Genomic DNA, 17,236 nt, shown 5'->3' with positions numbered 1-17,236 from the left:
CATTTATTTTATGTTCGAAATCATATTCGGTGGATAGTAACGCCGTGTGAATTTACAGGTAGATAACCATCGTTTTAGAAAAAAATACGTATTGAGCCCTGAAGATGGACATAGTATGTTTCTCCGAAACGTTAACATCTGCTAACAAGTTCGCGCGACGTTACTATCCAGAAGACAGACATTGACATCTTCACAGCCCTGATAACTTCGAATCTTGCACAGAAAAATAGTTTGATTTGTTCCTGTGAAGTTAGTTAAATTTTGGAAATGTTTGCCAACATTTAGTTATTTTCTTTTTCCCCGTCTTGTAGGCAAAATTTAAGTTTATAAACCAATGATTATAAATTCCATTATGTTCTATTCTTCACCGAATTTTATAATGAGACAATCGGACATGTAGCACGCAATTGAGAACAGATGAGAAATATATCACGGTTTAAGTCGAAAATCCTGATGGGTAGAAACAAATACTATGACAAAGCTTGGGTGTGGATATAATATTAAAATGAATCTGAAAAGAGAGGACATACGGTTGCGAATAGAAATAAGTGTCGGGCTCTTGTGAACACTGGTTTAATAATAGATGGAATTCTTATTGGTTATGTTAGATACTGTCAGTTTTTAAAGAAGGTTTTAATCCTTTGAAATAGTTGAAGTTGGCATCGCCATGTTCTTCAGCATTCTTAGTCTTGCAAACTGTGGAGTATGTAATTAGCCTTGTTATAGGGAGACTAGAAACTGCCAAGAACACTAACGCAAATGAAGCCGAATTTCCCTAATGGCTTTGTCGCTCGAGCTGTCCGTATCCCACGTGAAAGAAAGACTAAAATGTAAGGAAAGTGATTGATCTCCTTCGGGATAACACCACCACTTAATTTCTCATCTGTTCCCGTATTCTTTGTAACAGGATGAATAGAGATTAGAATAGATTTGAATACTTGTGAAACCGGTCGCACACTCTCCTTTTATGTCTGGTATCCGAAAAGTATTCTCCATGGGTACAAAAATGCAATTTATATTTGCAAGTCATTATTTGGATAGTAGGATATTTAATCAGTATTTAAATTTTAAACATCAGGATCTTTTATGAGAACCCTGTAATGTTATTATTAACGAGATGAAATAATCGCAGTGGTAAGATTATTTAAGTGTTTGGGAGGGCGGGGGCTATATTAGTGAGATGTGGCGGGTGCACTACGATATAATACATATTTTACGATATTTTGTATAACCGTAAAATAGTACAGTGTGGCTGTAACGTCGTTAGGAAGCTTTTCCCCGCAACGTGATAACGAATTTCTGAATTGTGTCTGAATAAACGCCAGTCGTACTGATACAAAATGAAGTAACACTGCATTTCCGTCCTAGAATGTCAGTGGAGTAGCATTAACACCACTGATTTGTACTCAGATCCTAGTACACGAGGAATGACGTGACGTCATTATCGGTAACTGTAGTTGGAAGTGTCACTTAAATATTAATGAGCGAGAGAGGTGGAATAAATATGGCACTACGAAATTGACACATGCGAGTTCAGAAAATTATATAACTGTCACACTAATGATGTAACATTGACAGCAGACGTTGTGTCTAAGGAGGGACGATAAAACAATTTTGCCTTCGTCCAATTAGTAGAATTTTTTTTTTTCTTTAGACGGAATTACGACAAACCTCATTTATGAGAAGTCGTTACCCCACCTGGCATTTGAGGTAAATTTAAAAAGTTATAGAAGTTCTTCCTAAATTCGTATTCTTTTCATATTTACAGGCGGGTCATGTTTTCCTTAAACGGCGTTAACCAGTTGGTCTTTGTAATGTTGAAGTGTTGTGTTTACTTTGCGGTACGGACTGAATTCTTAAATATTATTTAGACGAGCTGTGGCTTCAAATTCTAAATTATGTATTAAACTTCCAAATTAATAGTCTCAGCTTTCGCTAATACAAAATTTCAAAATTCCGTCTTTTATGCCAATCATCACACTAACGCCTTCACTCTTATTTTATCCTTAACAGAAGGACGAGCGGGCATTGCCTGGGGACCTTCTAGCTATAAGATGCTCTTTCTCCCCCCAGATATCGAAGTGTCTCTCACTTCTCCCCCACAAATTTCCTCTTTCTCTCTCTCTCTCTCTCTCTCTCTCTCTCTGTGGCTTCAAAGTCTTTAAGCAAATGCTGAGATGGTTCCCAAGGTCCAAGTTGCCACTGCAAGCTTCTCATGCAGCCCTCCCGATTTAAATTAATCAAAATTTACCCCCTCCCCCTCCCAGTAGGAACTTCTAAATTATGTACTAAATTTCCAAATTAATAGCCTCAGCCTTCTCTATTACAAAATTCAAAATTCCGTCTACTAATGTAAAAATTAACGTTTTCAATGTTTCTCTTGTAAACGCGTAGATGTTTTAGAATTGTGTCTAAGGGCTAGATCAGTAAAGGGATGTTGCTGTAATGAAGGAGGAGTCAAAATAATTGGCCCTGGTCTCGGGAAGAATGGCGAACAATTTGTTTGATGTCAGTGTAATCTAAAAGGATCGACCTCGATTCGTTAATCGTGACATCTGGAAATGTATGTGGGACTTAGCCCGATAGATGATCAGATTTGTTTCTCACTCGTAAGATACATTCTGACAGATTATTCGCCCTCTTGTAGAGACAAATGAATGTGCAGTGTTTTAAATGTCACATCGCTACTTATTCCAATTTTTATTAACTTTTGTCCTTCGTTAATATTCTAGTACCACATGCAAATTGCGGTTGATTTGTAGTGAAAAATATCGAAAAAAAATAATTATTCCATATAAAAATAAGTTTTTATGAAGTGCGTTGAAGTTTTTCGGAATTCTGCATTTGTCTATTGGAGACAGACATCCAGATGTGTTTCCAGAACATGGAGAAACAATCATGAAAGAGAAAAGTCCCACAGGAGAAACACATCTTCCCCCTAGGTGCCATTTCAACGTGACAACATCGCCGCGATATTTTGATATCGATGATGTAAAAAGTCTATCGCCCTAAAGGCTCGTTCGAGATAAAACTCCGATAGTTGTGATTTGAAACTCGTAGTTTTCAAAAACTGTTAACTCTTCGTATTTTCCCGTATTTTACAAAATTTCAGAGATTTCCTAAAGCTGAGGATTTACGGGACACGCTGTACGTAATTTGCACGAGTCTGCTTTATGGCGTACTTACGTTAAGTTTTATTACAGGGCACGCGTTTGTGAATGCGAATCGGCAGGTATGATTACGAGCCATGAAAGCATAAACTCCGCGTTTCATTGGAATTAGTGAACATTGTGAAAAATCTGTGGGCTCTTCCACTCGCATTGTCAGTGTCGATTTTGCGTCGGTTTGGCATCGCACTTCAAAGAACATGAAACCGTGTCTTCAACATTCCTGTGGTTTCCTGTGAGCTTGTTCAATTGTGCGTCGGTCAGTTTTCAAAACGTCATACCTGGTGGTTCTTCTGTTCACATGGCGTCAGATTTCAAACAGCGATCCGTACAACGTTCTTTTGTTCAGTGGTATCCACAAAAGATCCTGTGTCACTGCGCGTTGATCAGTTTTTACAGGATAGTCCTGTTAAGTTCTTTTATATTTTTGAAACAGGATGACTTGTTTCAACGTATTCTCCCCCCCCCCCTCCGTGTCCCTTCTCCAAACAAACCCTGTTATTATTTCCGTATTCTTTTGGGATAATCACGGTGGTCTAGCGGTTAGAACGCTGGCCTTGTAATCCTGGGGGTCTCGGGTTCAATTCCCGGCGGTGCCCGAATTTATAACTTGTGTTGGGCAAGGCCGTGGTCTAGGCAACACGGAGTTTTCCTCCGTGGCATCCCAACAATTACTCCATTCACACACAGAAGAAGGCAACGGCAAACCACTTCTGGATCATCTGCCAAGAACGTATATGAACAGGTCCCAGTCCGAGAAAAGGATGGAAGGATCCTGTTCATATGGACCTGTCCTCAGACAGAACACTAAATGAATGAATTCTTTTGGGGTGTCATTGCTAGTGACACTTCAACATTAAAAAAATTTCCCAACATTGGGCTAGAGTTTCGTAAGAACTGTTTCAGTACCTTCCATGTTGAAACCATCCTAAAAGGCAAATGATTTGTAATTATAGCACAAAAGTTGTATTGAAGTTGGTTGTTTAAATTATTGTGTAAAGAGTTCTCACAACGAGATAACACTTCTCACACACCAAATCAGTGGTTAAAATTTCTATTTTTTCTGTATGTCTCCATTATCTTACAAGAATAGGACATGTTTGAACATGTGTAAATGTAGAGTACCTCGAGAAAACTAAGATATGAAACGATTTATTTATACGTAGCGTCAAATAGTCATTTGCTGTCTTAAGAACTAGTCACAAATTAATTTCGTACGGTAATTTGAATATGGAAATAATTATAGCCATTTTGATTTTAAGGAAGAAGTCTGACCTCGTTGTTTCTCATAAAATTAACAGAGATTTGTTACTGTTATCAGTAAATTACGACAGAATGAGCATTGTCATCCCTAGCGGAGTGAAAACGTCTGCTTAAGCCGTCAGAGTTAATTTCGTAGTCTGCATTACACGGACTTATTCACCACACAGCGTCTCTCACTGGATCACCGAATCATCGTATCGCCAGCCGGTTGTTCTCTCCTGTGATTTGTCTAGCAACGCTGAGCTTTGTACAGCGACTTTGGTTCAGATTTTTATACATGAATGCACAACAAAACACACAATTATTATCCCACGAAAGCTCCTCTAAAGCTGTATCACGATCCTTTGTTATTTTTACACAGGATTTAAAATGCCATGACAGGTCTTTTGTCGTTCTCAAAGTACGTTTTCAAATATAACATATGCCGTGTTAGTACAGCAGTCTGGCACGAGGTGGCCTGATTTTTTTTTTTTAGCTCGTGTATTCTTTGCAGGATTATTAAAAATAAGCATCACATAATTTTAAAAAAGGAATTAGTTATATACATTTCCTTTTGTGTGCTCATTAAAAGGAACATAATTACTACTTTTGTAGATCACGATATCTAAAAATACATATAACATTTTAGTGTGGAAACCCTTAGCGAACAGACGACCTGAGAAACCTAGTAATAGATCAGATTATATTACTAAAATGGAATAGAGCGTGATAGAACGGAGACTGAATTTATCTGACTTAAGATCAGACCAGCGACTGGATCTTATACAGGGTGATTCAAAAGGTTAGGCCCAGACTGAGGGAGCGTAGAGAGGGACTCAGAGAGAACAACTTTCGAATAGGAATCCATGTCCTCCGAAGTCATCCTTAGTCAGTCGAGGTCATTGAAGGCAGCGAAGTCTGATAACATACCGCTGAAATAATTTGGTTTGTAAGATTGCTAATGTAATCCTTGTACATTAATAAAAAACGAAATTAAGCTAGTACCTTCAATGACCACGACTGACTCAGGATGACTTCGGAGGACATGGATTCCTATTCGAAAGTTGTTCTCTCTGAGTCCCTCTCTACGCTCCTTCAGTCTGGCCCTAACCTTTTGAATCACCCTGTATATACTTTAAGACTCCATTAAATTCGATCAATATTTTGTCTAGCTAAGCGACTGTCAGCTGTTTTATAAGGACGCGGCATTGTGGAGTCAGTTGGTTAGCCGGTCTAAACAGTGCTCTGTATACGACTTAAAAACTATTTATCTGTATCCACTACGTTATTCATCGTTACAGGTTCTTTTGACTGTGAATCCAAAATGCGTCTCTTGCCTCTTAAACTTCTAATGTCGTCTTCACACGTCATGTAATGCCGGGCTGGCAGGAATTTAGAGAAGACTATTAAGTCTTATGGGCTTTTACTTCTAATGGAACGCCACTCGTATAAAGTCAAATTAGGAGCTTAACACCAGCGCCAGTTCATAACGAAGAATTCTGCATCTGGAATACTCGTACTAAAGCGTGGTCTGAATTCGCGATAGAAATGTGCGTACTTCTCCGAAATAATTAAAGAAATAACAGAATAAAAGTAAGTTTTGAAAAGGAATCAGCCACAGCAATGACTTTTTTTTTTTTGGGGGGGGGGGTTCAACTTTATTAAATTGTTCTTAATTATAAAATAAGATCACTATTTGAAAATTATTCTTGAATGTGACGATAGAACGTAGTTATTTGTAGGATCAGTTATTTAAGATTATTTAGGCTGCATTGAACAAGCATGGTCTCGTCGAAGGGAGGTGCATAAAGAAGTGGCCGTGGATGATTTTAAAATAAATACTGCAAGAGAAGTTTGAGAAACAGAAACCTGTCAAATCGCGTTTTTCACGTGTTTCTGGATGATGTTTTTAGGTAAAAAGCCTGATGAATGAAAATGTTCAAGAAATTGAATGGCACAGGCCAATACGACGTTTCGGAGTCTGCATCTGTGTCCTTATTGAAGTGCAGATTCTTCTCTGTATGTATCGTTACTAAACGACGGTAAATGTTTGACTTGAATACGGGGCTTCACGATTCTCGGCAGGGACACGAATTTTTCTCTGACTACCGACCAGGGTAAAGCAGACGGAGCATAAAGCTACCAAAGCTCGTCCACTGTGTGGGTGAAGTCTGTTCCAAGTCTTCACGACGTTGCACTAAATGAAGCACAATGACTTTGCTTTATATCTAGTGCTCGTAGAAACTTTCCCAGGAGGACAGACAAGCCATCTCGGATATTTGTAAAGTTGCGTGTAAGCACGTCAGTTAGTCTTTTAAACTAACTTTTTCTTTCTTTTTCGTGGGGAGAAGCTGAATTTTAATCCTGACAGCAATTATACAGCGTCACTTGTCTTATACGAGTTGACATTTCTCACTGCGTTTAACTTGACACGTCAGAGAACAGAGTGCATATATACATTTACTTTATTTAGTTTAATAAGAGAGCCACGGTGATCTAGCGGTTAGAACGCTGGTCTTGTAATCCTGGGGTCTCGGTTCGATTCCCGGCGGTGCCAGAATTTATAACTTGTGTTGGGTAAGGCCGTGGTCTAGGCAACACGGAGTTTTCCTCCGTGGCATCCCAACAATTACTCCATTCACACACAGAAGAAGGCAATGGCAAACCACTTCTGGATCATCTGCCAAGAACGTATATGAACAGGTCCCAGTCCGAGAAAAGGATGGAAGGATCCTGTTCATATGGACCTGTCCTCAGACAGAACACTAAATAATAATAAGATGAGGTGGTCTAGCGGTTAGAACGCTGGCCTTGTAATCCTGGGGTCTCGGGTTCGATTCCCGGCGGTGCCCGAATTTATAACTTGTGTTGGGCAAGGCCGTGGTCTAGGCAACACGGAGTTTTTCTCCGTGGCATCCCAACAATTACTCCATTCACACACAGAAGAAGGCAATGGCAAACCACTTCTGGATCATCTGCCAAGAACGTATATGAACAGGTCCCAGTCCGAGAAAAGGATGGAAGGATCCTGTTCATATGGACCTGTCGTCAGACAGAACACTAAATAATAATAATAAGTTTAATAAATGCTTACTGTGTGTTAAAAACTTTTCAAGTAGAAGTTAATGATTTTAATGATATGCGTGTTTTATATAATATAATTAAATAGTTAATAGACATGTCTCTTAGTGTAAGAATACTTTTAGAGAATAGGTACAAATCCACCTTCTTTTCTCTTAATTAATCACTACCGGTTTAAAAAAAAGATTTCACACGTGTTTACACGTGCAAAACGAATAGTTAAGTGACTTTGCATAGTTTATGCTGTATGTGGTTCAAAAACGTATCAGAAAATTAATTTGAAGATAGATTGGAATCCAATCGATCCGTCAATGATAACTTTCTCTAAAACAGAGAAAATATAGATTTGTGCTTTAATAGAAACCATGACAACAAAGGCAAATTGACCCACAAAGAACATTTGGGTTTAATCAACCGATATATTGAATCTGACCGTGAATCAGGATTTGTACTCACATACACTAATTGCATGACGCTAAAGCCTATTCAGCTGGTATTTTTTATATTCAATTCCCACACCCGATTAATGTTTTGTTCATTGATTAACAAAATTGAGTCCTTTGTTTGCTTCTGATTTTCTGAAAATCCTCAATTTGAACATGGAAGTTTGTTGACAGCTTCTATGGGGAATAAGATGGATTACGACAAGAAATAGTTTAAATATTTGTACGACCGGCTCTGTCTGATGGTATAATCTGTTACTTGTGTCCAGTCTTTAGTAAACCTGTCATGACTAGTTGTACGAACAGACTGTAACCAGTTTAAATTTCTATAGACGTGTCGAAAACTTTCCACACGTGACTATACCTCTTCGAATGTGTCCAAAACCTGTAAAACGTGGCATATCTTGTTTATATGAACAAACTATAACCTTTTTTAAAACTGTCGAAACATGTCTGAGCAATGAGTAAATTTGTCTGAATTTGCATAAAGCGTAGTAAACTGTCGAATACAATTGATGAGAACCAAATTAAACCAGTCTAAATCTGTAGAGAGTTGTCGAAAACCTGTCGAGATCTGCGAAATGATATCGATATTTCTTCCGAACGTGTCCTAGCCGTAGTAAATATGACAAGAATCGTTTGTACTAATAATTTATAACGTGTTTAAGACTGTAGATAATATATTTTAACGTGTTTCTAAACACAGCACAAAATGAAACTTTTTAAGTTTACTTTTTATGTATCATAAACATACGCTGAAACATCTACCTATTTTAAGGATGTGTCTTTTTCGAAGAACGTTGTCTTAGCACGTCGGTTCGAGTTGGAGGACAGGAGACAAATGACGGTCTCAACTAATCTCTTCCTTCATAACAAAACATCTTCGTCTCGTACGAGATCCAACGTGAGAGAAATGTGTTACTAATCAGCCTCCAATCTGCGTAACTCTGTTGCCTCGCCGAGTTAACTTTATATAAATTAAATGGCCTAACGCAAACTGCCTACCTTTCCAATTCTTTTTTTAAATCTGATTTTGAACAACGTATTTTGGTGCAGGGTGTAGTGTCCATTTTATTTCTTAAACGGTGCTTATCTAAAATTCACTTTCAAATTGAATTTTTATGGCGTGTAGGATGTGTTTTTATTCAGTAGCAGAATTCAATGAAGGATTTTCTAAATTGTGTTTTGAAATATTGGCAGCGTTTGGATCTGTTGATGGACCCGGATGAAAGCGAACCACAATCAGTTGGAACGCTGACGTGGTGACAGAAACAGCTTCCCGGATGACTGAACTGTCGAATAATAATAAATAAATAATTGCTCGTGCTGTCGATGCAGCAGACAGCGTTCTTTAATGATTGATGTACAGAGATTTTAATTATTGAATATTTTTCATTTCGCTTGCCTGTATTTCCGATCTATAATGATTTACCCTTTAAAGTCGATGCTCGTATAAATTATATTTAAGAATTCAGCCCGTACCGCGAAGAAAACACCACACTACACCATTACAAAGTGAAAATGTTTAACGCAGTTTAAGGAAATAACAGCTGTTTATACTGACAACAAAACCCATAAATACTATATACAGCGTTACTTAAGCGTTGTTAAAGGTGGTGGTATATATAAGTACCACAGCGTTTTAACCCTATGAAACTTAAGCTCATGTAAATATTAATTAATGATTTAGTCCGTACCTCTGAAACAACACGTCAGTGTTACAAATATCAACTTATTCAATGCTGTTTAAGGAAATACTCGCTAATTACTCTGAGAATCGTATGGAACCTAAAGTTGTGTGGGTAAAAATCATAGTTATAGATTGTTATGGTACATATAGTTACCATTGGCTTTAAAGCTTTAAAAAATTATGCATGCAAGTGTGAAACGAACTAGTTGGCGTGATAAATTTAAAATATATGAATATAATATGCTACAAGCATCAGTCATTGTCGGCTTGTATTGAAAATTTGTTACGATGATGATATAGTTGCGTAATATTGTGAAACCATATATTAATTAATTATTCGGTTTTGGTCCGTCTAATCACAATTCAAATTTGAAAATTTAAAATTTACAATTAAGATAATTAAAATATCATTTGATGTTCCTCATCAAACAATCGATTTACATTTGGAACATCTTTTTACAACATGTTTCGGTTTCTATATAAACCATCTTCAGGTGTAAAAGTTAAAATTATAAACTTAAAACCTAATTACAATTTCTGATATGCAACTTTTTTTTGGTGATGTTTGCTTCCAGACTCATTTTTACATATTGGAGTGAATGTTTTTGGAGTGAATTTTAAATTTGAATTGTGATTAGACGGACCAAAACCGAATAATTAATTAATTTGTTACGAGTTAAGACCGAAAATTCATTTGCATTGTATTGACTGCATTTCCCTAGGTTTAAAGGAAATACAGAATTTCTGGGAAGCAAATTGAATTAATTTTATTTTTGATTGAGTTACATCAAATTAAATGTTCTGTTTTATAATACACAGAAAAGTACTATCAGGGCGGTCGTCATGATAACAATACGGGCTTCGTATTCTGTGTCTATATGCTCTTGATGTTAATTCAATTGCGAGGGTGAAAATCCTCAAAGTAGGTCCTCTGGCTACGAAGTTATAGGATTACCCCTTTGACTCTTTGATGCCCCTGTGACTTAGCCATGATACCTTCACGTTTTGCCAATATCATATTAAGTTGTCTGGACCCGCTGTTTAAATGTACGAGCCTTGTCTCTTCAAGGGATCTGGGAACGGTGTTTAGAAGTACCTTTCGCACGCAAATTGGTTGTTATTCGTTCTTATTCATGAGATATTAAATGTAACTTTAAATATAAGAGATTAGCTAACGTGATACGTAAAGTTGTAAAGTCATGTTAGGTTTATTCGTTCTTAAACACGAAGTGCAAAGGATTAATTCATGTTTCGGGACGTCTGTCCGTCCGTCCGTTCACGTTTTTTATCTTTCTACTGCTGAACGGATTTAAATTAAATTTAGTATCTCGTATCTTTAACTGAGTGTTGTGGAAATAATTAGGTGTTTGGTGCATATCAGATGTAGAATCAAATATAATTCTATCGATATTCTGAACACAGCTCGACGTATATAGGAGATGTGCATAACACAAAAAATAAATCGATTTCATAAACATGTGAATAAAATTTGAATTTTTTTAACCTGTATTCTGATATCATATGTCATGAAGCCATGTAGTTTCTTGTAACCACAAAGTCTGCATGCCGTCATAAACCATAAGACCAAAATCCAGACTTCAGTGTCTTGGTAACACGAAATCTGATCTTCCTTTCTTGCACAGACTGTATTTAACGAAATGAAGGAGGATAGTACATTGTTCTGTGCTATATTGGTTACCCCTGAAAGAAGTAGCAACACGGAATATACTTTCGAAACTAAGAGTCACTGTGCTAGAAATGAAATTCCCTAAGTGTGCACCAAACCCACTTATGAATGACGAATCTAAGAAAATAACGCATTTCGGGAATATCAGTTTTCCAGGTGTTTTACACATTTTAGGAGCAATCACAAACCTGCTGGGTGCCTATTAAAAGCTCAGTTTCTTTGTCCGTCTATCGTCTACACATGTAACTCCATAACTGCAGTATGTATTTCAATTAAATTTGATATTTTGTAGTTTTACTGAAATTTGTCGACATGTGCCAAGTTTGGTTTAAATCGAACAGAAACATCTTACACTGCATGAGTTTCTGCGCGCGGAAATGATTAGGCTTGAAATCACTTTGGGGGGGATCCTCCGTAATGACGTCATTACCCATCTAGATATGCGTCAGGCACCCCGACCTCGGAGAATTCTGGCTAATCCTATGGAATTGTCACGCTTTGCGTTGGCAGAGTTGTTTTAATCTCTTCGAGTTGTGTGATTGACTCTAAATAACTTCTCTAATCGATTGAGATTATAAACTGCGCGCGAAGATAAGCAACTACTTAAGTGACATTGCATTGAAATTTCGGTTCCAGGGCGAACATAGTTTCAAAATCCTTTCTTTCCGTTCGGAACGCATTAGAAGCAGTTAGCCTGCTTAACGGAAGATGCGAGAGTCAAAAGTTGGACCAGTGACTTTTTTTTATGGTTAAGTGCAGTTTCGTGTATCGAGAGTCGATTTCGTCGTGGTATTGTCTCGCGCCGATGCATTTCAGGGGGTGTGTGGGTTGAGGGGTAGCATTTAATTTCCAACTGCATGAACATTAAGCGAACAGAACGAGAGTGGGGACCTTTTTTTATATATATAAAACATTGATTATTTTAAAACATATATGAAACTGTTGTTATTTTTATTATGTTGTTTTCTATGGATGACACCGTGGGGCAGATTTCGTCTTGACTACTTGTTAAATTCTTGGACTTTTGTCCGAATATTCATTATTGTATTGGATTAGAGGCTTTTCCAAAACAAAGTAAATGTGACAGTTTTAAATGGGATCAAGGAAGCCTTGGAAATAAGCAAACATGAACACAGCTTTTCTCTATGCACTGGAAAATCATGGTGTCCCATGCATTATGACATGAAGTTTGTTTCTTTCAGGTATAAATGAAGTGCAAACATGGAGAGATGGCACTTATATCCACGCACTCAACAGTTTGTTCCCAAGAAAGGATCGCATATTCCACAGACACTCGCAACTCATTCTCTGAACAGAAAAAGAGTTCTCATAAAGCTGTTCCAGGTACGGGTTCCCTGTTATTTTTTCAGTTGAACATTTCTTCTGGAAAGAAGTTCTCGTCTAGCCCACCAGGTTTATATCAGAGGTTACCTCCCGCATTAATGGATTATGTTTATGAAAAACTGTTAACATTTTTTGTCTCTCATTTTGTTTTCAGAGTCTGATAATAAGCCGTGTGATTTCTAATTATTTTTCTCTGTCTAAAAGTTTAATTCCACGAGCTAGACTTCTTTTACAGATACTAGCAGCTTATCCAATCAGTTAATTCCCTTCTGTTTTGAGAACCCTAAGATTATTAACGTGTTTAGAAACTTCCCACTGGGCTGTATCTTGAGCCAGATAAATCCAGTTCACATCTGCATATCGTAATTATTTTAGATATATTTAATACTATCCTACGTCTGCAATGAGCAATATCTTCCCGTCATGTTTTACAGTTAGGTCTACAGAACGTTTGTACTCGTTTGTCTAAAATTATGGAGTTCAAAATGCAAATATCTCAAGTCTCCCACCAGAATTTCGTAACATTGACAGTAATTGATTGTTTGTTTACGGCAGGGATTACTTGTTGTGGTGTTACTCATTACAATTGGCATCAATGTGATGTTCATCTTGGATACAAGCAGACGTCTTCATGAAGTGACCCCTACAACAGGTACATAAAACTTACCAGACACAAATATCCCTAGCAGTGAGTAACATAAAAGGACGCTTAAAGCATATTTTTGAATAACTGAAGTGTTTGATGTGGTAAGAAGAAAGACACGATGACTTTGAACTCAGGAACGTAACGGTAGCATGCTGGAAACCAGAATAACGCCATCTGCGCATAGTCAGTAATTGGAATCATTTGTGTCAGTTGCGGTCTTTTAGGTTGTAATGTTGTGTAGTCTGGTAGAGGGTTACCAACGTTTCAGAGGTATTTTCTTCCTCTGTCTTCAGGGTAATGAACGTAGCAAGTATCTCTGAAAGTGAGTAAACTGCTAATCAAGAAACTCCGTGCCAGCATACTAACAAAGACTGTATGAACATGCACTAATTATAGTTCGGTATACGTGATGGTGTATCGTATCTAATTTGCTTTTGTAGTGGTATTAGTGACTGACATGCGCACTTTATTTTGTATATCTTGAAGAAACGAACATGGAAGACGTATTCTGTGCGTAAAGTTCGCATGTGGCCTTTCGTTTTTGGAATCTGGAAATAAAATCGAAAGTAACGCATCGGAACTTGATGTTTGCAGTGGGTGGAGGAGAGCTTGTTGAGGGGGGGAACAGAAGGAACAGTTTGAGACTTCAGGAAAGTCAGCCCAAGTCGCTCGCCATCGAAGTTTTGTCCAGCCAATCGAAAGTGTCAGTTTCAATAGATGGAACAACGGTAAGTCGCTTAAAGGGCAGTGCTACACTTATTTGAAAGTGTTTGATAATCTGTTCGTAATTTATATTTGTCGTTGTGTGTTGTTAGATTACGAAATGATGAAGCATGAGATAGGTGGTGCATGTAACATGCATAGGAAGTATACAAAATGCATGAAGGAAAGAGACTGTGTGAAAGACCTAGACACAGATGTAAGAATAATATTAAAATGGTTCAGGATTGGTACTATTGGTGAGCTCTTGTTAAGATGGTAATGAACCTTTACATTTCGTAAATGGAAGTAATATGTCATAGAATTAATTTATTAAGATAATTTTTAATTGTAGACCAATAGAATAAAATGTTTCTTAAAAGAAAGTGAACTTAATGTTTCTCTACATCTTTCAGATTTCTTTGTGCAGATATAAAAATCTTCAACTCATATTTGGTTGTATCGAGTAATAAGAGTCCAAAGAATTTGCTGAGTAATTTTTGTGTAATTAAAGTCTTTGCTATCAAAATAGCTAATTGAGACGAGAGAAATTTAATGTTAGTGTAGCTTGCTAGATCCTGGAGGACGGAGAGGAACACAAGGGACGAGGGATACACGTGATGGTCCTGAACCAGGCGAGTGGCAGCGTCATGGCCCAGCGCGCCTTCGACACATACTCGCCGCACGAGGACGAGGCCATGGCCCTCTTCCTCAACATGGTGTCTGACGGCAGAGTCATCATATTCACCATAAAGGTAAGCCATAACAGACTAGAAAGTGACTTAACTTTGTGTCTAGACACTACTTTGTCTGAATTCCTCTGGTCGATTTTCAGGACGAAGGAACTTTCCAGATGAAGCAGCCTGCGAGAGATCTTCTGAAGAGGCTCGGCTCAAAGCGAGCGCAGGTCATTGGTTGGAGAGATATGTGGGCCATGGTAACACAGAAAGGTGCCAGGATGTTTGGGGAGTCGTACAGCAAGAGTACCGATTTCAACACCTGGGGGGCCCCGGCAGTTCTTCGGACAGAAGTGCCACTAGTTCCTGTTGAAGGTACAGTAATTTTTAATACAGTGCACATAATTCTCAGTAACGCTGTGATTTTTAATTTGTAAAAACATAAATGTTTGTGTTGAAGCGAGTGAATGTGATTGGTTGGATACGGAAGAAAACCGACGAAGGAGAGAATTCTGCAATCATATCGAGGGCTATGGCAGCGTCTGCAGCTGTACAGATCCAGCCCCGTTGTTCTTTAACCCTGAACCTGTAAGTCCAATCAGAATAATAGTTAACAGTTATTCCTGCAAATTTGAGAGGAATTTGTTCCTTGGATGTTCAGATGCTCTGATAAATATGTTATTTTAATTAATATTATTTTTTCTCTTGGCACGGTACAAACATCGCTTATATTTTATCTGGAAATTATGTAAAATATGCAAAAAAAAAAAAAAATTTTAGAAATGCCGGCGCAGTGTTGAATGAGTCTAACTACGACAAGGGTGAGTGAGTTAGATGTTGAAAAGCTCTGCGAAGCTCATAAAAATGTCCCATGGGAAAGATTTCAAATTAAATTTGTGATTATGGAAGCTGTACCATGAATATTGAAAGGATGGTAATGGAGGAATGACTTTATCTTCTTAAATTAATAATTGATAATTATTGTGAAAAGTATTGACCTTCGCAGTATTTCGCTATTATGCAATTCCTTGCTGTTAAAGATTTAATAAATAATTTTTATTAATTTTGTCATAGGTTGTGAATAATGAAGTCCGTGATGTACCAGTAGCAATAATCGCAAGCAACAGGCCCCACTATTTATACAGGTAAAATCAATTTACGTTACGCGTTGGACTGTACGTTCCTTGAATGTAACATTCAGCTGTTTTTTACCAGGAAATTTAATAGGACCATTTCGTGTTCTACGTGAGATTTGAGGTTCTCACAGACGTGTTATCAGGGTCTGATGATGGAGGAAATAAACTCCTCTGAAACGTTGATCAACATCTACCAGACTTCACAGTGTTATGTCCCAGGTTACAGCCATCTTCACTCCCTTGTTCAAATATTTGAACACTTTCTACAAAAATTACTCTGAGGATCTTTTTCATAAATATTGAAGGAGATTTATGACGTCCTTTTCAATATATACTTCTTTCTCCAGGATGCTGAGGTCTCTTTTATCGGCGCACGGAGCGAATCCAGAGATGATAACAGTGTTTATTGATGGTTACTTTGAGGAACCTCTTGAGGTTACAAAACTCTTCGGACTTCGAGGAATTCAGCACACGCCTATCGGGGTTAAGAACGCCCGAATATCGCAGCACTACAAAGCATCTCTCACTGCTACGTTCAATATATTTCCAAATGCCAAATACGCGATTATCGTGGAAGAGGATTTGGACGTATCCCCAGACTTTTTTAGGTGAGCGCAGTAACAATTCTTGTGGAAGCTGACTCTGTATAAAAATCATCAGGGCGGTGATGAAGGAGGCAGAAAGCATCTCTGAAATGTCAGTGGTCTTCTGCCAGAATATTTCGTACATTCTGCGTATTTATTATATAAATTTCTGATCAAAAACCTGAAGGGAAGACGTCACTTGCAAGACCTAGCTCTAGATGGGAGAATAATAACAATAATAATGACTTCGCTGCATGGAGTTTGTTTATTAAATGGAAGGAGCAGATTAATGTTTGTGTACTGCAGTTATTTCAGTCAGACGCGGCGATTGCTGGAGGAAGACGAGACGCTCTACTGCATCTCTGCTTGGAACGACCAGGGTTACGAGCACACGAGCGACGATCCAAGTTTATTATACCGGGTGGAGACGATGCCGGGCCTGGGCTGGATCCTTAAGAGATCTCTGTATAAAGATGAGCTCGAATCCAAATGGCCGTCGCCTGAGAAGGTTGGCGTCACATTTTAATGAAAGACGCATTTTTGTATTTTGGTGTTGTACATTTAGTAAATATTAATAAAATATCTTGGGAAGAGAAATTGTGTAAACTTTGATGGATGAAGGAAAATTTTGTTGTATGTTTTGTTTTTGTGAACTCTTTTCTTTTTTATTTTAATTAAGTAAAACACTTTCAGTCAAAGAGTGGGGTTCCAAAATTTGAAGCTGGGTTGATTTGTAAACTGTTTCATTATGAAAAATACATGAAACTTAAGGTAAACAGTAAATCTAGTAAATTTCTCCTGGGACTACTTTCACTGCTTGGGTAAGGTCAAAAGATAATT

At 37.7% G+C, this 17,236-nt stretch overlaps 1 protein-coding gene across 5 annotated transcripts in view; it reads left to right on the top strand.

The window, feature by feature from the left end:
- The window catches only part of LOC110831723 (protein O-linked-mannose beta-1,2-N-acetylglucosaminyltransferase 1), a 54,383-nt gene that overhangs the window by 33,263 nt on the left and 3,884 nt on the right, over nt 1-17,236 (top strand). For 3 of the 5 annotated variants that reach the window (XR_002543679.2, XM_022068041.2, XM_022068040.2), the window contains 9 exons: nt 12,513-12,654; nt 13,210-13,306; nt 13,895-14,028; nt 14,575-14,754; nt 14,835-15,051; nt 15,137-15,264; nt 15,751-15,821; nt 16,160-16,420; nt 16,703-16,904. Coding sequence is in view for 4 of the 5 variants with exons in the window: in XM_022068041.2 (XP_021923733.2) it covers nt 12,532-12,654; nt 13,210-13,306; nt 13,895-14,028; nt 14,575-14,754; nt 14,835-15,051; nt 15,137-15,264; nt 15,751-15,821; nt 16,160-16,420; nt 16,703-16,904 (1,413 nt within the window). In the remaining variant the exon portion in view is untranslated. Of the gene's footprint in view, nt 1-12,512; nt 12,655-13,209; nt 13,307-13,546; nt 13,623-13,648; nt 13,811-13,894; nt 14,029-14,574; nt 14,755-14,834; nt 15,052-15,136; nt 15,265-15,750; nt 15,822-16,159; nt 16,421-16,702; nt 16,905-17,236 lie in introns of those variants that run through there. The other 2 variants (XM_022068043.2, XM_022068044.2) reach the window with 2 other exon arrangements.

Source organism: Zootermopsis nevadensis, unplaced genomic scaffold (genome assembly GCF_977971745.1).
Source record: "Zootermopsis nevadensis isolate Lab colony 2312 unplaced genomic scaffold, Znev_1.0 Znev_ptg000016l, whole genome shotgun sequence".
In the NCBI taxonomy this organism is placed as follows: Eukaryota; Metazoa; Arthropoda; class Insecta; order Blattodea; family Termopsidae; genus Zootermopsis; species Zootermopsis nevadensis.
The sequence above is the reverse complement of the archived record's forward strand: the minus strand, read 5'-3'. Positions and strand labels throughout refer to the sequence as shown.